The sequence below is a fragment of the Anomaloglossus baeobatrachus genome, chromosome 8 (assembly GCF_048569485.1).
Source record: "Anomaloglossus baeobatrachus isolate aAnoBae1 chromosome 8, aAnoBae1.hap1, whole genome shotgun sequence".
In the NCBI taxonomy this organism is placed as follows: domain Eukaryota; kingdom Metazoa; phylum Chordata; class Amphibia; order Anura; family Aromobatidae; genus Anomaloglossus; species Anomaloglossus baeobatrachus.
The window spans coordinates 197,958,090-197,985,309 of record NC_134360.1 but is presented as its reverse complement, the minus strand read 5'-3'; the positions used below and the strand labels follow the sequence as shown (position 1 = coordinate 197,985,309).

General features: G+C 45.6%; 1 protein-coding gene across 1 annotated transcript in view; it reads left to right on the top strand.

Moving 5' to 3' along the window:
- Positions 1-4,327: 4,327 nt before the first annotated feature.
- Positions 4,328-27,220, top strand: part of SNX7 (sorting nexin 7) — a 130,787-nt gene continuing 107,894 nt past the window's right edge. Inside the window, exon 1 of the mRNA XM_075321042.1 lies at positions 4,328-4,519. Within this exon, the coding sequence (XP_075177157.1) occupies positions 4,376-4,519 (144 nt within the window). The 5' untranslated portion in view covers positions 4,328-4,375. The remainder of the gene's footprint in view (positions 4,520-27,220) is intronic.

Sequence of the window (27,220 nt, the reverse complement as noted above, 5' to 3'; positions counted from 1 at the left end):
CAACATCGGCACATACCCGGTCCACGATTAAAGCTGTCCCTACGGGACAATTCCTGAGGGCCAGAAGGGTTTGTTCCACGGAGGAAAAATTCGAGGCACAGGCAGAGGATTTGAGAGAACGCTTTCTGCAAAGGGGGTATAGCAGACGTAACATCAAGAAAAGTTATTTAAGAGCCAAGCATACCCGGAGGGAGCATCTCCTCTTTAAGGCGACTCCCCGGGCGGGTCCTGAAAATGTGTTGAGGTTTATCTCCACATTTAATGGTAGATGGGAACAGATGAGGGAGTCTCTGTCCAGGCATTGGTCAGTCTTGCAGACTGATCCGTGTCTGGCGGAGATCATCCCAAAGTCACCCTTAATGACATCTCGAAGGGGGAGAAACCTTAAGGACATATTGGTGGACAGCCACTATGTAGCAAGATCAGTCAACCCCTTTACGACCTCTGGGGTTGCCATAGTGAAGGGTGGATGCTTCCCTTGCGGGGAATGTTTGGCTTGTGGGGAAAAGAACATCATTAGAGAGGTTGGATTTAATTCCGCCGACGGCAAAAAAACATTTAAAATTTCTAAACGTATCTCCTGCAGTAGCATGTATGTCATTTATTTGGCAATCTGTCCATGTCAAAAGATGTACGTGGGTCTTACGTCACGTCAGTTTCGGACAAGGATTAGGGAACACGTCCGAGACATCCGTAATTCTAAACAATGTTTGGACGTATCACTCCTCAGGACTATTCCGCGACACTTTCATATGTATCATAATTGTGATCCATCGGGACTTAAGGTTAGGGGGATAGATGTCCTGCATGGTGGCATCAGGGGAGGCGATTTAAAGAGGCAGCTGGCCCAAATGGAGTGCCGGTGGATAGTCACTCTTGGTACTATGGCCCCTATGGGGCTCAATGAGAAACTTAGTTTTTCTCCCTTCCTCTGAGTCCTCCACTGGGACTGCCTCTTTGTGACCTCTAGTTTGATGGGGACGCCCTTATGGTTCTACCTCTGTTTAAAGTAGTTTATGATATAACAACTATCATGAGAAAAAATATGGGAATGATTTATTATGACAAGGAGAAGTTATTGGTGTGCTCTTTGTACTGTGGTCTAACTTGCTCGCTTTTAATTGTGCCTGTTTTTAATTTTATGTTTTGTCATTTTAATAGTAATTTCCATATATATCCCCTCCATTTATATGATGAACACATTGGTGACGGAACTATGCGGAGATCGGTGCATAAGAAGATGCATATATGCAATTTTTCTTCATCTACAATCGTTGATCGAATCATTATGGTTGACTGGAAGTTTGGATTATATCGAACAGATGAAACATGGAGACATAGTCTTTTGATGTTATGTTATTATGTCATTTTTTGATGAGAGGTTCTCTGTTTATACATCTGAGCATTTATAAACCTTGATGTGGGTCTAGCGGTATGCGGATGGTGATTTGTATATAATCTTGGATGGTTTGTGAACAAATTGATATGCACATATATTGATGAATAATTTAAATAAGGCAGGACACAATGAGGTTGTGCATATTGCACTTGTTTTGCAGTTTTTTGGAATATATGGATATGCATTTATGTGCTTACTTTATCTACTTAATCTACGCATGCTGTACCCTCTTTGTGTCCATGTCTGGATGAAATATGTACCGTTTGTGCATGTCTCTATGGTTGTACACCGATCCCTGTGGTGTATTTTCTCCCGTGTGGGGCTGCTGCTGCTGCGCGTGCGTGCGGGGCGGGACTTCCGGGTGTCGGCGCCCGGCGGCCTCAGTGATCCCAGTGCGCATGTCCAATGACGTCATGGAGGGAATTCCCTCTGACGTGCGCTCTGGGAGTGAGGGCCGCCGCGCGCTGACGCAATTTCCGGGACTCTCGTCCTGCGCGCATGCGCCGTTTATGCGGCGCTGTAACACGTGGAGTACGTCACCATTAATGTATGAGAATATAAAATGGGGAGTATTATGAGTGGCACATTCACCTGCCTGCACCCCGCTGAGGAAGCATTTGGCGATAACGCGCGTCCGGGAGAAAGGTTGCCCACTCACTCATTCTGGGACTGCCAGCTTATACCCTCTTCTTTTACACCATGGGTAAGTTATGAACTATTTGTCTCTATGTTAGATTAAGTGTTCCCATGGTGTACCTCCATTACAAGCTCACTTGAGTCAGTATTTATCACTTAGGCTATGGAGTAATGATGGGTTATTGTGGCTAGTTTCCCAGATGGGTGGGTGTATTTTCAATCCACCTACCTCATTATTTGACTTTATGTAAAATACATTTTATATTGTATGTTTATTCTTTAATAAAATTAGATTTTATATTGGAATTAGTCTCCTCAAGTGTGTTCACACTAAGCATCTAGTCGTTTGGGAGTATATTCTATGTTACTGTCCATACAGGGGAATGTGATTATTTTCACTATGTTAAAATCATATAAATTAACTTGCCCCTTCTTGTCTATGACCTATTTGATAAATACATGTTCCTTGCAGCTCCCCCAGATCAGCCAAGCTGAGTAGCGTCCCAGTGCTGCCACCAGTTTTGAGGACACGAGGGTCTGTGGGTGCTCTTATCCGCTGGCCTGGTTGTCTTTATAAAGACTGCACAGACTAGGGATTACTGAATGCTCGTACTCCTTTCCCATGGGAAAAACACTACTCATATTGTACAACACAGTGTGAGGGAACCACACATTGGTAAGACTTTATTGGTTCACCAACAGGCAAAAACATATTGTACATTCCCAGCAAGACACAAGATGGTACAAACAACAGAGTCTTACCTTTCCGCTAGTCCGCCAGAGATTAGCATGTTTGTGACTTCAGGGCTTTCGGGGTCAACTATCCCGGTCCACCGCCACTCCACTTTTGGTGGGCACCAACTGAGAAGAGATAGCGGCAAGCATAGGAAGCAGTTCTGTGAACTTTCAGCTGGAAATGTGGATCCTAAACTGAAATCCTGTAGAATATCCAAAGTGAAGCAGTTCTGTGTTTCCTCAGTCGGAACTGAAGCTCCTCAACTGAGATGATGTAGAATCCTTCCTTAAGTGAAGCAGTTCAGTGACTTTAAAGGGAACCTGTCAGGTCCAGTATACACCCAGAACTACGAGCAGTTCTGGGTGTATATTGCTAATCCCTGCCTAACTGTCCCTGTATACACTAGCATAGATAAAGAGATCTTTATAAAAAGTATTTCTAAAGATCCTTTGTGATATGCTAATGATGCCAGAGACTAGTCGCAAAGGCGGTAGTTCCTGCGCTCATTCTGCCCTCTTAGCCCTGCGTCATCATCGGTGACGCGCATACCTGTGTCTGTTGTAACTGCTTCAGAACGCCGGGCAGTGTGTATGATCAGAAGTCTGACACTTATGGTCGTGCGCACTATGAAGCCGGGTGGAATGAGTGCAGGACCTAACACCCTTGTGACTAGTCCCCTTGCTCATTAGCATATCATAAAGGATCTTTAGAAATACTTTTACTAAAGATATCTTTATGTGTGCTACTAGATACAGGGACAGTTAGGCAGAGATTAGCAATATGTACCCAGAACTGCTCATGGTTTTGGGTGTATATTGCAGCTGACAGGTTCCCTTTAAGTGAACATTTCACCCCCACACTAGTGACCGAATGGTGAGTCGTCACATGCAGCTCTTCCTTTGATTAGCCGGCCTGGCGTGATGTCATGGTTATAATGTTATGACATGCCAGGCTGGCAAATTAAAACAAGAGCTGTGGATGCCTTCAGAAAGGAGACCGTTATAAAAGCTCCTGGACATTGGTCACGATTTTCACCAATGCTGAAGTCCCGCCCCCGAGGAGCGACCTGAACATGTGACTGCTCCAGCCAACCTTAGGTAGTGGCGCTCAGTGATTGATGCAGATCATGTTTGGCTGCAGCAGTCACGTCTGTCCTGAAGGAGCAGGAAGCGGACGGATAAGAAGAGCGTTATTTCCTTCCGTATTTTACAGCAATCTGTTCTTTAGAACATTTTTTATGTGGTGAGAAAACACAGCAGCATTAATAGGACATATCAGTGGTGCAGCCACACGGGGCCACACGATAAGGGCCACAATCACCTCCAAACACAGGTGGAACTGTGCATTACTGTATACGAGCTATTGGAGTCACAGGGCCCATATATTGCTCTCTTCTGTGGCTCGCCATGCTGTGCCCGGGCCCCTCACTCCTGCTTCATCATACACGGTGGCAGCTCAGGGCGTCTGTAGTTGCTTAGCAGCAAGAAGCCTCTCCCGCAGCACTTCCGGTTATGCGCAGTGTTGACTTGTGAAGCCGAATGGAGATGGGAGGAGCGGGCAGCGCCCCCTGCTGATCACACAGGAGGCGGCCGGCGGCAGTGGAGATGGAGCCGGAGCCCAGCGCTCCGTGTGTGTCCGCGGCTCCCGGCTGCATCCCCCCGGGGCACAGCGCTCTGCTCTCCGCGCTGCCGCTCTCCCCGGATGCGCTGCAGTTTGACGAGGATGATGACCTGGAGGTGTTCAGTAAGGTACGGGCAGCGGGCGGGGACAGCGAGCGAACTGCGGCGGAGAAAGTTCTGTGCTGGAGCAGAGTCCCGGGTCAGAACTCTGCACTGTGTCTGTACGGAGCCGTGTACACTGTGTCTGTACGGAGCCGTATACACTGCATGTCCATACGGAGCCGTATACACGGCATGTCCATACGGAGCCGTATACACGGCATGTCCATACGGAGCCGTATACACTGCATGTCCATACGGAGCCGTATACACTGCATGTCCATACGGAGCCGTATACACGGCATGTCCATACGGAGCCGTATACACGGCATGTCCATACGGAGCCGTATACACGGCATGTCCATACGGAGCCGTATACACTGCATGTCCATACGGAGCCGTATACACTGCATGTCCATACGGAGCCGTATACACTGCATGTCCATACGGAGCCGTATACACGGCATGTCCATACGGAGCCGTATACACGGCATGTCCATACGGAGCCGTATACACGGCATGTCCATACGGAGCCGTATACACGGCATGTCCATACGGAGCCGTATACACGGCATGTCCATACGGAGCCGTATACACGGCATGTCCATACGGAGCCGTATACACTGCATGTCCATACGGAGCCGTATACACTGCATGTCCATACGGAGCCGTATACACGGCATGTCCATACGGAGCCGTATACACGGCATGTCCATACGGAGCCGTATACACTGCATGTCCATACGGAGCCGTATACACTGCATGTCCATACGGAGCCGTATACACTGCATGTCCATACGGAGCCGTATACACTGCATGTCCATACGGAGCCGTATACACTGCATGTCCATACGGAGCCGTATACACTGCATGTCCATACGGAGCCGTATACACTGCATGTCCATACGGAGCCGTATACACGGCATGTCCATACGGAGCCGTATACACTGCATGTCCATACGGAGCCGTATACACTGCATGTCCATACGGAGCCGTATACACTGCATGTCCGTACGAAGCGTGTACACTGTGCAGAGCCGTATACCCTGCGCCTGCCAGTACGGAGCCGCATCCCCTGCGCCTGGCTAGCACATGCTCTGTGACTGGTACCGGTGGGCTCGATAGCTGACCTGCTCCGGCAGTGATGGTCAGGATGCGCTGCCTTGTGTCACCATTCCTGAGCACAGGCTAAACTTCTGATGAATCTAATTGGACGTCATTAGGTTCCAAGTTCTGTTCTATGGTGATGTTTAACCCTTTAAAAATGTTTTCCCCTTTCTAAAATCTTTTCCATTGATGCTCAGTTTGTACTAAAAAAAACCCCCAAACCTATAAAAAAACAAAACAAACTGTGCTTTTCTCTCCCAATGTAGACTGAGCGGCAGAGCTTAGTGATTGGCTGCAGCCAATCATTGTGGTGCCATGGCTGCAGACGTACAGTATCGGGCCTGGCTTTTGACAATGTCTGTCGCTCTCGCGGGTTGTACACCGATGCTGGCCGCGGGTTTTGTATCTGACCCATATGTGTAATTTTGATCTGTGGCTCAGATCAAAAATGGACTGGACTGTGTGATTTTGATTTGTGTAGACCATTGAGACCTCAGAGTGCCGCACACAGCTGCTGTGGAATATAGTGGGCACATATTCTAGCCATGAAAAACCCGCAGACGTCTGAATGTGGCCTTAGGCTATGTGCCCACTGGAGCTCACACCCGTGGATATATCCGCAGGTTTCCCGCAGCAGCTCCCCAGAATCCACAGATATCCATTGCTGCGGGATTCCAGCGAAATAGCTGCGGTAAACCTGCGGACATTCATGCGACTTACCTGCAGAAGTCCCGGCCTCTATCTCCATAGTGGAGGGTTGGGATTTCCACAGGTAATTCCGCAGGAATAATTGACATGCAGTTACATGAGGCTGCGGGACATCCGCAGTATATTCCGCAGCTGCACATACCGCAGCATGGACACCGCACTCCCCATGTCCTATAGGATAGCATATCCTATGTCTGTGCTTGTTAAAACCTGCAGAGTTATCTAGAAAATCCAGATAAATCCGCAGATTTTCCACAGCAAAATCTGCGGGTACAGAGTCCCGTGGGCACATAGCCTTAGACCCGCAACACACATCCGCTTTTTTTGTACGTGGGCAGTACGTATTTGCACGTACTGGAGACACGGAGACCCATGTTATTCAATGGTAGATGGCGCACACACACGTAAAATCACACGGAACGTGTGTCCGTGTGGTAAGTACGTGTGTGCGCTTTTCTACACGGACGACATGTCCGTTTTTTGCCGGCAGCACGTAGGCACGGACCCGCTTTAGTCTATGGGTCCGTACCTGCACGGACCGCACACGGAGTATGTCCGTGTTCAGCACGTATCGTCCGTGTCCGTTTCTCATCACAAAATCCGAAACACTTGTTTCCAATCCATCAGGACAATTGAAAGCAAACAACAACACCAGGATCTCATGATGAATGAGTAACAATGTTAATTGGGTAAGAATGCGGGCCTTTAAAAACAGACAGCACACGGACAGCACACGTACGTATTTTATGTCAATACGGACATTCCACACGCACACACAGCTCGCATACGCCATCACACGGATGCCATACGTACCGGAGAAACGCCCCAAAAATACGGCACACGGACCCGAAAAACGGAGCGTAAGACACGTACGTTTTTTTTGCGGAAGTGTGTTTTAGGCCTTAAAGCGCAACCATCAGTTTAATCTTTGTCATAAATCAATAGTACACGTGAAAATAAGAGTCTGTAATATGTCTTATCAGAGAGATCCAGTTCTCTGCCTCCTCCCCTCTACATAGAATCTCATCGGCACTACCTGTCATCTACTATCTAAGTATTAGAGCAGTCTTGCTACACTGAATACAGATTGAGCCTTTTGAGAAATATCAGTCCAGGAGGAGAAAGAAGCAGATTTGTCTCATACGATCAATTACAAAGTTTCTTATTTTCACATGTGCTATTTATTTATAAAATAAAAATGTATTTTTAATTAGTGGTGTGGGGCCCATTGGATCCCAAGCGAGTTTGTCATATTTCCACAAGTATAGACAGTATGTAACCACGCGTTTCGGAAGCTTCCCGACTCGCGCCCTTCCTCCTCTGTGCACCATGAGACGTGGTGTGGACAGCGAGGTGCTAGGGTCACATGGACTGGTATTTTGGCGGAACTATATGAAGGTTGAACCAATAGATTCTTTTTTTTTTTTTTCTTTTTAAAAGTTGTCATCTGAAATAAGACAAGGCTGTAGAAACTTTTTTCTTTATATGAAACATTCCTTAACATTTATATCTTTCTGTGAACAAAGACCTTTGTGCACTTGTGAGATCAGTTGTATCTTTTAGGCTGCTTTCACACATCCGGTTTTTGCTGAGCGGCACAAAACGGTGCTTTGCAGAAAAAACGCAACCGTTTTTTTTTTGTTTTTTTTTGCCGCCGGTTTTGTTTTTTCCGCATAGACTTGCATTAGCGCCGTATTGTGCCGCATGGCCTTGCATTGCGTCCGTTTTTTGCCAGATGCTGCATATATAGCCCGTGCGTCGGCTGGATGCAACGTTGCCTGGCACGTTTTTTTGTGCGGAGAAAAAACCGCATCGCGCCGGATCCGACGCGATTTACAATGCAAGCCTGTGGGCACCGGATACGTTTTTTTGCACTGTGCATGCTCAGAATCAAGCCGCATCCATCAAAAAACAGATGGGCCGCATGGAAAAACATATGCAACGGATCCGTTTTTTTCGCCGCATCCGTTACATAGGTTTTTGAGCCGGATGGAGCCGCACTGCAAAAAACAGATGTGTGACAGCAGTCCTAAAGGCGCTGTCCACTACTCAGACAATCCCCTTCTCCATCCCTATGTACCCCCCCCCCCCCCCCCAACAAAATAAGGCTGCGTAAAATGTAACAAAAAAGCTTCACCGTCTGGCAGAAAAATGCACATGGCACCAGAAAACGCAACAAAAAAACTCAAGTGTTTTCGCCGCGATTTTGTCCAAAGCGTTTTTTCTTTAGTTAAATCAATGGCTGGAAGGGCTCATAAATGCTGGACAAAATTACACAAAGAATTGACATGCAGTTTTTTTTTTTGTTTTTTTTTTTCTTTGTCAACCCAAAAGTACAGGCAAAAAAAAAAAAAGAGCAACGTGCACAACAATTCTGAATTCTCATTGACTTTGCTGGCAGAAGGAAAGACAAGCAGTTTTGGGCAACAAACTGCGCCAAAAACGAGGCAAAAAACACAGCATGGGCACACAGCCTAACACTTAGGGTATATGCCTACGATCAGGACCCACTGTGTCCTGGAGGCAGCAGGTCCTGACCTGGGGGCCTGCGAGTCTTCTCTTCAGGAGACCACACTTGCCCGTGCCTACGATCAGGGTTCGGGGGTGCAGCGGCCTCTCACTTGTGGACGCTTACAACTCCGCAGCAAAGAATTGACATGCTTGTGGCTCGGAAAGCCGCACCGCAGGTTAGTCTTCACTGTGGGCCGCACACGCACAGGGGGCACAGGATTTCTAGAAATCCCATCCACTGTACTTGCACTGTAGAATGCAGCATTTTGACGCAGCAAAAACACGCTGATTCCAAAACGCTGATCGTGGGCACGCACCGCACCCTTATACTCCGCTCTAGTGCCAGTGATGATCCAGTTATGTCGGCACTCGCTCTCCCGTGGATCACTTGACATTGGGGCATGCGATACCTGAGCGTCGGCTTCGCCCACCCCGGATTTGTACAAGTCAAGAGGAAGTCAGAGCTGCGGTTGCTCCAACCTCTTCTGGGTGGCTGTTAGATGAACTGAAATGTTAGGCCCCGCCATGATGCACCGAGCGCCTGTACTTGGTTTGTACAATCATTCTGCGCTGACAGAGTGCCTGTAAGGCTATGTGTGCACGTAGCGTTCTGTCCCTGCAGAAATTTCTGCAGCGATTTGAACAGCACACGTGCGCTTCAAATCGCTGCAGAAAGAGTCCGTAATGAAAAAAAAAAGCCGATTCCATGCGCTCTGAGTGCAGCTCCTGCCATAGACAGAGCGGGGGCTGCATGCAGAGTGCACGGAATAAGTGACATGTCACTTCTTAGAACACGCGCTTCGGGCAGCAGCCGAAGCGTTGCACTCTGATACGCCACGTGCGCACGGCTCCTGCATAATCTTCATAGATTGTGCTGGGCACCCAGGATGCATGCAGTTACGCTGCGGTGCAGATCGCACCGTAACTGCATGAAAAATACGCACACGTGCGCACATAGCCTTACTGATGTGGTTTGGGAGGTTTCTAGAATCGAACAGGTTCCCTTTATTCCAATCTGCACCAGATTTAGTTTCTGTACAGGGTCTGCATGAGAACTGATCATGATCTGCTCTATTCTGAGTCAGAGAGCCGTACTGGATAGGTTATTACTAGCAGAAGATAATGAGCATACAAAGGTCACCTACTGAGTTCTGCTCCGAAGGTTTTTATCTTGCCGGCATCGAGCACGAGGCACAGATCTGTATTGTAATTTTCTGTTGCAAGAGTCAAAACCTAGGACGTATACAGTGTCCACCCATAATCTGTCCACTGCCATTAACTTGAGAACGGCGGCAGCTATAGGCATAGAAGTGGTGTCTACATATAGTAAAGTATCCATGCGCTACGCAATGAAACCACCTATAGCGCCACCTGGTGGAAAACAACGGAGTTAGCATTTTTATCTCGAAAACAGAACGAGAGAAAAAAGTGACTTACAAAGTTGTAGGGCATCATCAATTCAATACGAATCGACACCTTGCATACAGAAATGCTATGATTAGAACGTGTAAAACTCACAAAGCTGTGGACGTGAAGCAATACCTCATGGAGACCTTCCTACAAGTCATTGGGTATGGTGGCTGCATGGAGTGGCCTCCACACTCACCTGACCTGACCCCATTGGACTTCTTTCTGTGAGGTCACATCAAACAGCAGGTGTATGCGACCCCTCCACTAACATTGCAGGACCTACGACGACGTATCACAGATGCTTGTGTAAAAGTGTCACCTACCATATTGCACAACGTGCAGCAAGATACAGTATGCTGTCCAGAGTCCAGATGTGCATTGCAGCTGACGGTGACCACTTTGAGCATCAAAGTTAAATGAGCGCCATATGCGTGACCAGCATTCAATGTTTTGTGGGGGTCATGGGTTTCATATCATAGCATTTCTTTATGCAAGGTGTCGATTCGTATTGAATTGATGATGCCCTACAACTTTGTAATTCACTTTATTTCTCCATCTCATTCCGTTTTCGAGATAAAAATGCTAACTCCGTTGTTTTCCACCAGGTGGCGCTATAGGTGGTTTCATTGGGTAGCGCATGGCTACTTTACTATACCTAGACACCACTCCTATGGCTATAGCTGCTGTCATTCTCAAGTTAATGGCGGTGGACAGGATATGGGTGGACACACTGTATATGTAATATCCCTGCTATATTGCAGTCAGAATTATTTGTACTAGATTTCTAATGTTCCCATCTTTAAGTTTCAAAATGAAATGGTATATCCAAGACTTTAGCAAAAAAATAAAGATGTGTTTATGCACTAATATCTTTAAAGCCAAAGCAAGTGCTACCCAATGTCCACAAGTAAATACAAGGGAATCACAAAGAAAAGAGGACCAAAATAAGTTGTAAAATACAGCAATAATTTATTTATACAAAAAGTGGACAAGGTGCACAGTGATGGCAAAATAGAAAACAAACACTATCCTGCCCAGAAACACCCAGTACCGAGGTAAACCTGAAGGTGGCAGTGAAGTCTGCTGCTAAAGTACCAGACGTAAATGTCAGTGACTGCTCAAGGAGAGGGGGAAAGGGGAAATACACACAGCAACCGCTTTAGTCACCCCAAAGTGTTTTCTCCAAAATCAGCCAACCTTAACTATAACGGACAATGCCTTGAGACATTGTAAGGCAGCAGAAAGAGGTCAGGTAACCAGGTGCAGGGCGGACAACCCCAACATACGTTTCACCAAGGAATGGCTTCGTTAGGACAGTGGGGCAGGGCAGGATAGTGTTTGGTTTTTATTTTGCCATCACTGTGCACCTTGTCCACTTTTTGTATAAATAAATTGCTGTATTTTACACCTTATCCTTTTGGTCCTCTTTTTTTTTTTTTTTTTCTTTGTGATTCCCTTGTATTTACTCATATTTACTTGTTGACATTGGGTATCACTTGCTTCGCCTGACCAGTAATCAGATTATATAGGCCTTGTGAGGCACTCACTACTACCATCTTGTTAGGGTATGTGCGCACTAGGTGTTTTTTTCACGCTGCGTTTTTATGTGCGTTTTTGTCTCAAAAAACGCACCCGCGGCTAAAAAAGCGTGCGTTTTTACCGCGATTTGGTGCGTTTTTTGCTGCGTTTTTGCTCACTGAGTTTTAAATCAGTGCACAATGCCATTAAAGATTGTTGATGAAAAATAAAAGGTCTGATGTCATTTCCTTCTTCAAAATGTTCATTGTATGCAGGAGAGCAGACAGCAGCTGCAGAACTACAAGGCTCAGCATCCTCCATCCAGGACTGTATGCAGGAGTTTTTTGCCCAAAAAGAAAAAAAAAATGACATGGGCTTCGCAATATTTTTGTATGCTAGCCGGGTACAGCAGGCAGGTACGGGCTGCCCCCAATCCCCAGCTGCCTATTTGTACCCGGCTGGGAATCAAAAATATAGGGAAGCCCTTTTTTTTTTTTTTTTTATTTCATGAATTTCAAGAAATAATTAAAAAAAAAAATGACATGGGCTTCGCCCAATTTTTGAGTCCAGCCAGGTACAACTAGGCAGCTGGGGATTGGAATCCGCAGTGCAGAGTGCCCATGCTTTCTGGGCACCCCCACTGCGAATTGCAGTCCACAGCCACCCCAGAAAATGGCGCTTTCATAGAAGCGCCATCTTCTGGCGCTGTATCCAACTCTTCCAGCTGCCCTGATGCCGGGTGGCTCACTGGGTAATAATAGAGTTAGGGCTAGCTGTATATTATCAGCTGGCCCTAAGCCCGAAATTCATGGTATCACGCCAATATTAGACATGGCCACCATGAATTTCTAGTAATGATAAAAAAAAAACACAATACACAGAAAAATATTTTTATTAGAAATAAAACACAACACAATTAGTGACTCCATCTTTATTGAAATAAAGAACCCCCCTCCGCAGTAATCCTGGGTCAAGGGTCCCGCGCCGTCCAATCCGGATCCAATATCATCTGATCGGTTTGCTGGAAGGCAAAGCGATCAGATGATGTGTCAGGTTCTAGGGGCTGAAGCACATCACACATCAGCTGATTGTATAAAAGCCGTTTATACAATCAGCTGAAGCATCAGTGCAAAAAAAAAAAAAAAAAAATACGTCTAAAAATACTCGCGTCTGTGCTGATTACCGGCAGCTCCTGCAGCGATCGGATGAGAGTCTGATCCTGTCCGATCGCTGCAGGAGCTGCCGGTAATCAGCTGATGAAGTCCCCTGACGGCAGGATCAGCTGATAGCCGGGCGCGAAAAAGCCGGCGACACCTCGAGAATTACGATCAGCTGATGCGTCAGGTGATCACTGCCAGGTCCTGCAAGCTTCGTACGTGCCCCGGGGAGACTGCACACAGCCAGAGCGGCGGTACCGAGACAGGGGCTGGGAGCGGGCATGGCACCGGGACCCTGCAGACAGGTGAGTATATATGACTTTTTTTTTTTCTACTGTTCACTTTTGTTTTTGCCGCTGCCTCCACCTCCCGCCCGGACATGGCGCCGCACGGAGCTGACATGACACCGGGCGGGTTGTGGAAGCGGCGGTGACGGTACCGGGAGGATTCATGCTTCTGTGTTTACCAACAGAAGGAATCCTCTTCCTGTACACGTCACTATACTGCCCACCCCTTGCGTTTATAGCTGCGTTTTTAGTCATAGAAACGCAGCTATATGCGTTTTTCATTGCGTTGTTGAACATCTCATTGAACTCAATGGGTGAAAAACGCAGTGAAAAACGCAGAAATAATTGACATGCTGCATTTTTGTGGTCACCACAAAAACGCAGCTAGAAAAAAATGCTGTGTGCGGACAGCACTTATGAAAACCCATAGACACTGCTGGGGAAGCAATGTCACTGCGTTTTCTGCACAAAAACGCGGTAAAAAACGCCGCTAAAAACGCCGCAAAAATGCCTAGTGCGCACAAGGCCTTAGTGTTATACATCCCCTGATTTTCAATGGTTTGTCTTTTCCAGCGCTCCATGGGTATAAATTGATGTACAGCATTGTTTTATTCCAATTATTACCGAATGTGGTCATTTTCATGGATCAACAATTTAGTGTTGTTTTGTATTTTTAACGAATAAACGCTTTTGTAATTTTTCACTAAATTGATTCATTCTCTTTTTGTGGTGCTATACTTTTTTTTTTTTCCCTCCTGTTTATTATTATTACTTAGTTGTATGCTACTCTGTGTCCTTTGATATTTTCATTTTTACATGGCTATGACAATTTAGTCATGTTGATGTGGAATTTTGTTGCAATATAACGGACGATACCTTTAGACATTGTATGGCAGCAGATAGAGGTCAGGTAACCAGGTGCAGGGCGGACAACCCCAACGTACGTTTCACCAAGGAATGGCTTTGTTAGGACAGTAGGGCATTATAGTGTTTGTTTTCTATTTTGCCATCACTGTGCACCTTGTCCGCTTTTTGTATAAATAAATTATTGCTGTATTTTACAACTTATCCTTTTGGTCCTCTTTTCTTTTTGTGTCCCTTGTATGTACTTATATTTACTTGTTGACATTGGGTATCACTTGCTTTGGCTTATGGTTTGTTTTTGGGCCTCTCCCTTGTGAGAACGTTTTGTAGGTTTATAAGTTGGTACCTATTTGCATGTTGTGCCCGCCACCATTCTTGGCCGGCACAGACTGCTCCTGCCGGCGATACAATGGCTTAATCTACATAGTGGAGCCTTTTTTTCAACTTTGCTCTGTCGACTGGGCGGAACAGCTGATGTCATACTGATTGGCCAAAATGATTAGAAGGAAAATCGGGGCACTGCTCAACATCAAAATATATTTTGCAACGGCTAATATTCACATTTTGCGTTATGATTGCGCCTTTTTCCTGCAGCAATCTGAGTGCTAAGGCAGAAGGTTTACTGCAACAATATCGTGGTGCTCATTCAAAGATCTAGAACAGTCCAAGAAAAAATATGAAAGAAGTGTAGGCACTCACCGATTTATGCTGTGCATTGAAAACCTTTAATCACAGATGGAAGTTACATGCTGTGTCAGTGGGGAGGGGGGGGGGACAGAACAACACCTCAGACGACGGCCGTTTTGCACTCTTTCTCAGTGCTTCGATGGGTCTAACTTGATTAGACTAGTCGAAGCACTGAGAGAGTGCGAAACGGGCGTCGTCTGACACGTTGTTCTGTCTCGATCCATCTGTGATTAAAGGTTTTCACTGCACAGCATAAATCGGTGAGGGCCTTCACTTTTTCATATTTTTTTTCAATGTCATATTGATTGACAGCTGGCTGCCCAACTGGGGGATCCGGCTGTCAATCAGCATGACATGGTCTGTCCATCCCGTCTACACAGCAGATCAGATGAGAAGCTGCCGCTCTGTTGACGCAACGTCAGTGGAAGCAGCGGAATCGCCGACAGGATCAGTCTGTGACCACAAAGAACGGCGCAGGGCACAACAGGCAGGCAGGTACTTTTTTTTTTTTTTTAATTTTTTTTTTTTATCTTTTAAAGTCCCGAATACGCCAGGCTTTTGAAGTGACAAAGGATCATTACAGTATGGCTCATTGACCACTTAATGAATAACTATGCTTTAGAGCAGTCTTTAATATAGTTAGTATGAAGTCAAGTGGTATTTATATTTCTTCGAGAAAAAAATAATTTTTACTTGGTGATTGCGTTCTTTTTATTTTGATCACATTATAGCTTGTATTACGTAGTATTTCCAGAAAAATGTAGCCCAGCGTTGCTCCAGAAAATCAGACATTCCTGCTATACGTAGAGGATCTCTCCAGAGTAAATTGCATTTCCAATAATAGAACAATTCTGCATCTTTTACTAGAGCAGTGCTGTTAATAATAATAATATAATATTATTATACCTGTTATTCCTACTAGAAATGAATGAATACAATGACAGCTGGGTGGTATTAGTTACAGGCTGTGCCATATATATCAATTAGTTCATACATTACTGCACCATTTCTGCATCTCGTGGCAGAAACACAACTTTTTACTTTATATTATTTATTTATTTATTTTTTTTTACATCATTTTGGTTCAGTCGTTTGCCCATTCATTAGTATGGGTGAAATCTGCAGCAAAAATGCTGCTGTCAGTGCTCCTCAGAAGCAGGGTGGACGCCTCCTGGCATGATTAGGTTCACTGCACATGACTGGAAGGTCAGAAGGTGGCACACGTTCACCTCTTCTGAACTTCCGGTCATGCACAGTGCATCTAATGAAGCCAGGACACCTTGCTTATAAAGCGCACTGACACTGCTGAAATGAGCAACAGGCATGTGCAAGATTTACAGAACCTGATGGTTTCGTCGGCTTGTGGAAATTAAGTTATCGTGCCCACAGGGGTGTGATAACATGGAAAGAGGGCCAACTAGTCTGAGGTAACACCCCTTTGACTAGTCAGGGGTCTAATTTTCATATGAACAGTCATTTTTTTAAACATTCATATAAGTGAATAGCCTCATACAGGGCTGGTTAGGGAGCGAATTTGCACATACAGGTTACAATGCCGCTGGGTTGGAGGGCAGAAGTTACCTGACAGCTTGCCTTTAGGGTACGTGCCAACGATCTGGACCCGTTACGTCCTGGACGCGGCGGGTCCAGACTTGTGGGTCCGCGAGTCTCCTCTGCAGGAGAATGCAGCTGCTTGTGCCCATGATCCATGCTCAGACAGTTGCGGTCTCTTCTGTTCTGTGGAGAATGCTTATGTTTCTGCAGCAAACAATTGACATGCTGCGGCTCGAAAAGCGGCACCGTGGGTCAATTTTTGCTGCGGGAAAAACAAGCACAGCGGGATTGAGATTTCAAGAAATCCCATCCACTGTGCTTGTGCTGTACAACGCAGCATATTAGATCCAGCGAAAACACGCTACATCCAAAACACTGTGAACCCTGATCGTGGGCACTGGGCCTCAGGAAAACCCTCTGTTTGTATTCTGCTGTATATTCCTACAGATTTGTATAGAGAGATGAGAGAAGAGAACACCCGTTCCCCCCGTTTGTTATTAAATTTGATGTCTTCCCTGGATGTCCCTTTATGGTACACTTTTGTGTCTGCCTACCTTGGCTTTACTTATTCCTCTCCTGGTAACTTCATGGTGCACCTTGTTTTTACGGTGTGTGTTTTCTAAATATTTTCTATATCTTTTCATTAATAAAAAATGTTGTATTTTTAGCCATTTAATGCTCCCATCATTCTATAATTATTAGTGTTGGATACATTTATTTGAGATGTTGTGCATTAACTTCTTTCTGTTATACTTAGATTTGTATAGGGAAATAAGCACAGAAAATCTTCAGAATGCAATGAAATTGCTAAATATTCACCTGTAAGGCTGCTTTCACACATCCGGTTTTTACAGTGCGGCACAATCCGGCTCAAAAACCTATGCAACGGATGCGGCGAAAAAAACGGATCCGTTGGTTAAGTTTTTCCATGCGGCCCGTCCGGTTTTCGACGGATGCGGCTTAATACTGAGCATGCGCAGTACAAAAAACCGCAGCGGCCGGATGCGGTTTTTGCCGCAGGACGCCGCATTCCGGCGTCCATAGGCTTGCATTGTGAATCGCAGCGGATGCGGTTTTTTCGCTGCACAAAAAAACGTGCCAGGCAACGTTCCATCCGGCCACCGCATGGGCTAAATATGCCGCATCCGGCAAGAAACGGACGCAACGCAAGCCCATGCGGCACAATACGACGCTAATGCAAGTCTATGCGGGAAAAAACGCAACCGGCAGCAAAAAAAAAAAAACGGATGTGTGAAAGCAGCCTAACAGTTGTGCTTCTTGCTGCAAAAAACGCAGTGTTACCGCAATTTGCAATCAAAGCTGAGAATTTGCCCCTATTTGTAGTTTTTGCTGCTCAGTTTTCAGCTTTGCAGCCAGAACCCCTGCAACAATGGTGCGAATATACAGTACCTTTTATATTTATAACCTCTCCAGAGCAAAAAAGTCTTTGCCTTTCCCTGAGGTGTCCGGATTGAGGACCCCCGTCTCCCCACCCCCCCCCGCCCTTCCCCAGCGGTGCTCATATACAGTTATACAGGAGAGACCTGTTAACACAAAAGGCAAAAAAGACTCGGGGTCAGATCTCCTGGGTAACATTACTGCCATTGATTTTTTTTTATTTTTTTTGTATTTGGAAGAAAAGAAACAAACAAAAGGAAACATAACAGTTGTGTGTATTGTTTCAGTTGTGATCTGTGCGCTGCTTTCTGTCCGCGGTGCGGTCCGCACTCTGGTTTGTTCTGTCTCTTGGTGCCCATATACCGGAGCCTTTATCTCCTGGCTCGGCTGGTAGCCCGTGGGCCGGGCTCTGATGTCAGCCTTATCCCTCACTCCTCTTGTACTTTGCACAGGAGTCTCGGATCCTCCGCTGTTCCAGTTTGCCCGTGCTGCTGATGTGACAGGAAAAGGAGGGTTTCCAGCGGCCGCAGTGTTTCTACAGCTCTCTCTGAAGCTCGTACTCTGCAGATGGTTTAGTAATTAACTCGTAACATAGACTAAATCTCCGCAGACAGACGCATTTTACCTGCTCCTTATCACTGACTTGTTTTAGAATTGAATATTATCACTTTTCTGACCCTTATTGCAACTTGAAGCTGCAGTAAAATGTTGTGTTTCTTGCTATTTTCACCCAGCTCCGGCAAAGTGGACGAGACTGGGGCATGGCGACCGCCGACAATAGCGCTCGTCACGCCACATATCTTACTCCAGCATTTACAGAGGTGCACACCACTCGTCCGACACTCCTGATTCATCCCGTAATGAATCGGGAGCGTCTCACCCCAGCACACCCCCCTCATCAAGATCGGCATGAACAATGCTGATCTGAAAGGGAACCTGTCACCAGGTTTTTGCCCCCTAATCTGAGAGAAGCATAATGTAGGGGCAGAGATCCTGATTCCAGTGATGTCACTTACTGGGCTGCTTAGTGTAGTTTTGATAAAATCAGCAGTGATTATCATTACAGGACTACTTGGTATGCTGCCAGGTAGTCCAACATATTCATGAGCTCTGTATAAGGCTGGAATCACACTTGCGAGTGTAAAAGCGGTTTGATTCTCATGCTAGAAAGTCGGACAATTTCTGTTCACATTTCATCAGTGTGCTGTCAGTGTGCAATCAGTTTTTACCCTCAGCAACTGCTACACATGTAATGTTATGTACAGGAGCAATTAGTGTTCTCTGCTACATGCGTGAAATGTATTGAGAAAAACGGAATGTCACTAGGATGGTGTATGTGCCATCCGTGTGACATCCCCCCCCCCCCCACACGCTCCCATAGACTTGCATTGAAGAGACTCGCGCGAGAAACTCACCAAAACGCAACATGCGGCGATTTTTTTTTTTCTTTCTCAGTCCGATTTGGACTGAGAAAAAAAATAGCAGATGGGAGCCGCCTCATTGATTAACATGGGTCCGAGTGCAATGCGAGATTTTCTCGCATTGCACTCGTGCGAGTTAATCGCAAGTGTGAAGCCGGCCTAACTGCTAGATCTGCAGCAGAGAAAACATTGATTTTATCAAAATGACAGCAAACAGCTCATTAAGTGACACATCGCTGATAAGGCAGCAAAAACTTGGTGATAGGTTCCCTTTAATCAGCAGTAGATTATCATTAGAGGACTACTTGGCATGCTGCAGGTAGTCCAGCATATCCATGAGCGCTGTATAACTGCTAGATCTGCAGCAGAGAAAACATTCACAGCAAACAGCTCAGTAAGTGACACATGGCTGGAATCAGGCTCTCTGTCTCTACATTATGCTGCTCTCAATGGGGGCGCAAAAACCTGGTGACAGATTCCCTTTAATCAGCAGTAGATTATCATTAGAGGACTACTTGGAGTACTGCAGGTAGTCCAGCATATTCATGAGCTCTGTATAACTGCTAGATCTGCAGCAGAGAAAACATTGATTTTATCAAAATGACAGCAAACAGCTCAGTAAGTGACACATCGCTGGAATCAGGGACTCTGTGTCTACATTATGCAGTTCTCAGATGGGGCAGCAAAAACCTGGTGACAGATTCCCTTTACTGAATTGGGCCCTTTTTGTTTTTATTGCGGACTCCCTTTTGTAGAAACTGAAAGCTAATAAAAAACAAAATGCTAATTAGGGTGCGCCATGCATTCTTGATATGGCCAAGTAGCTTGGTCCGTCAATGCAGTCACTGGTTGTGCACCTCCTCTTTCCTCCATCACTAGTGATGGACATCGCTGGCTTGCCTGGAGGGAAGCTCAGGCATGCTAGCGCCATCAATCACCAATGTGGGGGGCGGCCTGTGCAAAAGCAGTGGTCGCAACGTTGCCCTTCAAGGGTCCACTGAGCTCCCTAATTAGTGTTTTGGATTAGACACTAAAGGTGCGAGTATTTTCTTTTTTCAGGGGCCTTGTATCCCCTACAAGGCTATGTGCTTATTTTATATGGCCAGTTTTGGCTCACAGGCTCCTTTTTAAAGGAGTCATCTTAGGCTATGACAACATCACGTTTTACCCTCCCATCAGTAACCCAGGAAAACAGGATTTGGGCGTATGTGCTAACGGGGCCATTGACTGCACTGATGCAGACGGAGTCACAATGCTGCCAGACATTGTTATTGGCAGTACAGTGGAACCTTGGATTACGAGCATAATCTGTTCCGGGAGTGAGCTCTTAAACCAAGTTACTCTTATATCAAAGCGAATTTTCCCATAGGAAATAACTGAAACGCTGACAATTCGTTCCACAACCCAAAAATATTTACTGTATTTATACAAACTTATTACAGTAACACAAAATAATGTCCTGTATTCATATAAAATTATTACAGTCACTAATACAAGATACTGTGTAGTAAAAGACATATAAAACAAATTAAACTACATATTCGCTTACAATAGAATTGTTGGTGTGTGAGAGGAAAACTACAAGCAATGTGCTGCGCTGGTTAGCCGAAAGAGTACAATACTGTATCCATAAATGCAAAGTGTATAGTATATACGGTACTGTACAATGGTATACTGTATACAGTACAGAAAGTTACCTCCAGAGCGGGTCAGAGTGCGGTGAAAGGACGGAACTGGAAGTGTGCACGGTGAGGATTTGCTCTTATTGTAAAGCATTGCTCTTAAACCAAGTTACAAATTTGTAAAAAGCTTTGCTTGTCTTGCAAAACGATCTCAAACCAAGTTACTCTAAATCCAAGGTTCCACTGTATTCCCCTATTTTATGAAGGCTGCAAGACATGCTCAACTGCGTTTTTGGTCCCTTTCAAATGGGTGGATATGGTTGAAAATGATGTCCCACAGATCACTGACTCCATCTGCATCATTACAGGCAATGGCCCCCAACCGTATCCCACTCCCACGTCTCGTAGCCCAACATTTTCTCGTATTGTGGCCTCTTCTACCAGGAAGCTAAATACAGACGTCCAGTGCCTGTTACTGAGTAACTACACCCGTCCATGGCCGTACTTTCTTAATCTTCCTCTCAGCAGATTTGGAGTTTGGTTTATTTTTATTTTGTATGTATGTTACTCACTTTATATAGCGCTATTAATTTCACCGCACTTTCCAGATGTGATCACATAGTTCTACTTTTTGATACTTTTTATGTGTTTTTGTTTTAGTCAAATCCAGGAACAGTATAGACCAAGAGTATTAGGGATGCACAGCAATAGGGGGTGCTTAAAGGGAATCTGTCACCAGGTTTAGAGACAGAGACCCTGATTCCAGAGATGTCACTTACTGAGCTGTTTACTGTCATTTTAATAAAATCAGTGTTTTCTCTGCTGCAGATCTAGCAGTTATTCCACAATTAGAACGAAAGTAGGGATACACAGCAATAAGGGGTGCTTAAAGGGAATCTGTCACCAGGTTTTTGCTCCCGCATCGGAGAGCAGCATAATGTAGAGACAGCGACCCTGAATCCAGCGATATGTCACTTACTAAGCTTGTAACTGTCATTTTAATAAACTCAGTGTTTACTCTGCTGCACATCCAGCAGTTATTCCATAGTGAGAAAGAAAGCCATGGGACTCGCAGTAAAAAACCAATTCCGTTCTCTATTCGTTCCATACAGCAGGGTAAAAGAGCGGTAAGAGGGCCGGGTGCAGGCTCCCTGGGGACGACGGCCGTTTCGTACCTCCTGGTATTTCTACATGGACTTGTAGAAGTACCAGGAGGTACGAAACGGCTGTTGTTCACAGGGAGCCTGCACCCGGCCCTCTTACCGCTTTTTTACCCTGCTTTATGGAACGAATAGAGAACAGAATTGGATTTTTACTGTGAGTCCCGTGGCTTTCTTTCTCATTGTGGACTATTTGGATCTCCTTCCTGTTTCCACAAGCACCCATGCCAGCGCAGTGGTCTGTTGACCGGATCGGACTCACTCCTCCATGGCACCAGCATATGGCACAAGGCGGTGGTGCACACCCACTTCTGTTTTGATTCAGATCCAGCAGTTATACAGAGCTCATGAATATGCTGGACTACCTGCAGCACGCCAAGTAGTCCTGTAATGAGTCCTCCAAATACTGCAGAATGTTTGCAGCTGCCATGTCTCGTGTGGACGTACCTCCACCCCATCTGTCCATTAAATGAACAGTGACAAGGCTACCCGACAGGAGATAGATCAGTATTGTTGGAAGCACACATACATTTTCAGGAACATCAGGCAAGGGCACATGTCATATACCTAATGGCTGCTGCTATTTTACACTTTGGGTACAATTATTGTAATGGACGGCGCACTCTCTGTATTAGTAAATTACCAGCGCTGACACCAGTGTATACATCGCCCTCAATCAGTGACTACTAGCTGTAAACTCTTCTGTTTTACCTTTCTCTCTCAGTACACTCATGTGTGTATATATGTGTGTGTATATATATATATATATATATATATATATATATATATATATATATATATATATATATATATATATATATATATATATAATTTATTAATTATTAATTATTATTATTATTTAATAATAATTTTTTTTTTTTTTTTTGCAATAGGTCCAATTTATTTAGCCCAGACAGGTATTGCAATATGTAAACTTGGCGTGCCTCATGTATTTTATATAGTTGGTTGAGCGCTTGTAACTCTAATCTGTGTGATCGTAATAAAGCCCTTTGATTATCCTGTTATTCCAGGTAACGTTTCAGACTAAGCTGTCGTGTGTGTGTGTGTGTGTACACGAGGAATAAAACTTGCTCTCTGCATTTTTCCCTTTTTTCCAGTTTTCCTCCTGTGCAGGCTCAATCTTTATTTCTTCAGTTCACTCTGTGCTAGAGGGTGGAGACTCGCTGCTATGATGTCTCCTATACACAGCACACACAGACATGTGCTATTCCCCTTTTTTCCTCTGTGTAGCACATATTCAGAAGTAGCAGCAGAATTGAAGACTTTGTACAAAGGTCAAGTCTTCTGAAAGCTTCTTATAAATGATAAAGCTTAATTTAACTTAATATACAAATATGTGTCAACTAAAACAGATCGCCCTCTTGTCTTGAACACGAACAGTTAAATTAGGAACTCTTTAAAGGGGTGTCGGCACTCGCTCTCCCAGGGCTCACCTGAGTTTGACATCACACAAGCCCGCTCCAAATCACCGGCGGCTTCCCTCTCCCCCCCGCCTTCAGACGTATAAGTAATCAAGAATAAGTGAGAGTTGCGTCTTACCGCTCACTGTCACGTCCAATGGCAGTGATTGGGCTCACGGCTGAAGTAACGTCACGTGAGCCCCAGGAGAGCAAGTGCCAAAACTGCTGGAACGATGCCACCACTGCAGGGGAGCATAAGTTTTGTTTTTTTTTTTAATTTTTTCGGGTCTAAACATGGGGAATGAGAGTAGTGAACAACGCATTAAATAAAAAACTGCTGTTCTCCCCTACAGTGATGCATTTCCAACATTTGTATGATCCACCTGTTTATGTAGCTCAATGAGATCATTTTGCATGACTCCTAAAATCTGTCCATAGCCACACACCTAGATTTTAAATGGTATCTGTCAGCAGGTTTATGATATGTAATCTGAAGACAGCATGATGTTGGGGTTAGCACACAGAATTCAACTGTCAAAGTCTGTTGTACTGTTTACTTGCAGTGTTTGTTTTAGCACCAGGAGCTGATCATTGCTGTGAATAGCTGGTCACATGGGTACTCGTCTGATTCTGTGATTACCAGCTTATCTATAGACATTGTATATACAGAGCCTATTGTGTGTGGGGATAACTTTCTCAGCTCTGCTGCATGGCTAAATCTCAAACTGTGTCAGAACTGCTGCACTCAGCAAACTAAGTGACACTTTGTTGGATTTAGGGTCTGTTTGTCTAAATCATGATGCTCTCAGATGTGGTAGCAAAATCCAGCTGACAGGTTCTCTTTAAGAGAGCAGCATAACATAGGGACAGAGACCCTTATTCCAGCGATGTGTCACTTACTGAGCTGTTTGCTATCATTTTGATGAAATCAAAGTTTGTCTGGGCCAATGTCAGATCTTCTCCTCGGACGGTGGTTGTCCGAGGAAAAATTTTCTGCATGTCTGAGTTTAATCTGTTGTTTGGATCACACAGCCATGAAGTCTGTGAGTGCATGAAAAACATTGGACTGCACTTGGATGACATCTGAGTGCCGTCCAATTTCCATGGACTCAAAGAATGGAGAAGATGGAGAAACCTTGTTCTCCATCTTCTCACAGTGTGCTCCGATTCTTGCATCCAAGATAATAAGATCACAATTAAGCGGGCTTTACACGCTACGATTTCGCTACAGCGATCTCGTTGGGGTCACGGATTTTGTGACGCACATCCGGCCGCTGTAGCGATGTCGTAGCGTGTGACTCCTAGGAGCGATTTTGGATCGTTGCAAAAACGTCCAAAATCGCTCCTCGTTGACATGTGGGTCCGCTGCCAGTTATTGCTGCTGTCGCTGGGCGAAGTTGATCCTCGTCCCTGTGGCAGCACACATCGCTACGTGTGACGCCGCAGGGACGAGGATCATCTCCTTACCTGCCTCCGGCCACAATGAGGCAGGAAGGAGGTGGGCGGGATGTTACGTTCCGCTCATCTCCGCCCCTCCGCTTACATTGGGCGGCCGCTTAGTGACGTCACTGTGACGCCAAACGGACCGCCCCCTTAGAAAGGAGGCGGTTCGCCGGTCACAGCGACGTCGAACGACAGGTAAGTATGTGTGACGGGGGTGTGCGACAAGCAGCGATATGCCTGTCGCGCACAACGATGGGGGCGGGTCTCATGCTAGCGATATCGGGCCGGATATCGCAGCATGTAAAGCCACCCTTAGGCTACTTTCACCTATCTGGCTTTTTGCCGGATTCGGCGGACTCCAGTACAGTGTGAAGTACAATGGCAGCACGACAAGGTCTGGTCACATGCTCCGGTCACATAACAGCTTGTGACCGGTGCTTGTTGCGCTGCCATTGTACTGTATGCACTGTACTGGAGTCCGCCGAATCCAGCAAACCAGCGAACAGAGGGATGTGTGAAACTAGCCTAAGCCAACACTTTGATCAAACTTGGATCAGAGTTTGATTGGAGTGGCATCATCCTGGGTCTCCTGCCATAGTGTTTCATTTCATTCAAATGTGAACGGATAGTTTGCGCTGACGCGCCCTGAACCTGCAGGACAGATTAAATCTCTTTGGAACTTGTTTGAGGCTGCTTATCCACCTTTCGGACTGTCCTGAGTTGCAACCTTTCATCAATTTTTCTCTGCCGTCCACATTCAGCTGAGATTAGCTGCAGTGCCATGGGTTGTAAACTACTTGATTATGTTGCGCACTGTGGACAAAGGAACATCAAAATCTCTGGAGATGGATTTGTAATCTTGAGATTATTTTTCAACACTTTTGTTTCTCAAGTCCTCAGACAATTCTTCTCTTTCTGTTCTCCATGCTTAAGGTGGTGTCACACATAGCGACGACGACAATGACGTCGCTGCTAAGTCACCATTTTCTGTGACGTAGCAGCGACGTCCCGTCACTGTGTGTGACATCCAGCAACGACCTGGCCCTTCCTGTGAGGTCGCCGGTCGTTGCTGAATGTCCTGCTTCGTGTTTTGGACGTTGCTCTCCTGCTGAGAAGCACACATCGCTGTGTGTGACAGCGAGAGAGCGACGAACTGAAGCGAGCAGGGAGCAGGAGCCGGCGTCTGGCAGCTGCGGTAAGCTGTAACCACGGTAAACATCGGGTAACCAAGAAGCCCTTTCTTTGGTTACCCGATATTTACATTAGTTACTAGGGTCCGCCGCTCTCACGCTGCCAGTGCCGGCTCCCTGCTCCCTGCACCCGTAGCTGGAGTACACATCGGGCAATTAACCCGATGTGTACTCTGGCTAGGAGTGCAGGGAACAGGGAGCCGGCACTGGCAGCGTGAGAGCGGCGAATGCTAGTAACTAAGGTAAATATCGGGTAACCAAGAGACGGGCTTTCCTTGGTTACCCAATATTTAGCTTAGTTACGCTTCCACCCGTCGCTGCTGGCTGGGGGCTGGTCACTGGTCGCTGGTGAGATCTGCCTGTTTGACAGCTCACCAGCGACCATGTAACGACGCAGCAGCGATCCTGATAAGGTCAGATCGCTGGTCGTGATCGCTGCTGCGTCGCTATGCGTGACACCACCTTTAGGGTGCCACACACAGTGCAAAGATAGTCAACTTATCTTTTTAACTGGTTTTAGGTGTGATTTTCATATTGCCCACACCTGTAACTTGCCACACATGCTTGAAACAAAGTTGTTTACCCACAATTTTGGAAAGGTGCCAACAATTTTGTCTGGCCTAATTTTTTTTTTTAATACAATTTGTTTTTTTTCCCAGTGTTTTTGTGTTTTTTTTCAAATACAAACAAAGGAAATATGCGTGTATAATAATTTTCTGGGAGAAATACTTCATTTTCTGGAACAATTTTACTAGTGCCATCACTTTCAGCCATGACTGTATATTCCTTTGCATGACGGGGTCTCATATAGGTCAGGGAGGTGTTGCCTGGGAAGTGTGTGCTTTTTCTTTTTTGCCATTATGTTGTGTTTTTTTTTTTTTTTGTTTTGTTTTTTTTTACATGTTTCTGTTCCTAACGACTAATGTTTTAATGATCCAATAAAGACTTTATACTTTTTATTAAAGACAGAGTTCTGGCTATTAAATGGACTCTTTTTGCTACTACTTGAGAGAGCTTTTGCCAGGCAGTGGACAAGTGAGCTGATTGGACCTCAAAGAGTTGAGGACACTTTGCAAAGTTTCTGCTCAGTTTTCACTCAAAAACCTCTTCCTCCTCATTGTACACTTACCCTAAAAAGAATATTTATGTTTTTGGACTTGGGGTATTGCACAGGACCTGTTTTTCCAGCTCTGGTTACACATATAAGGCTAGTTTCACACTTGCGTTGGACGGGATCCGTAGCATTGCGTTGTGTGACGCATGCAACGGATGC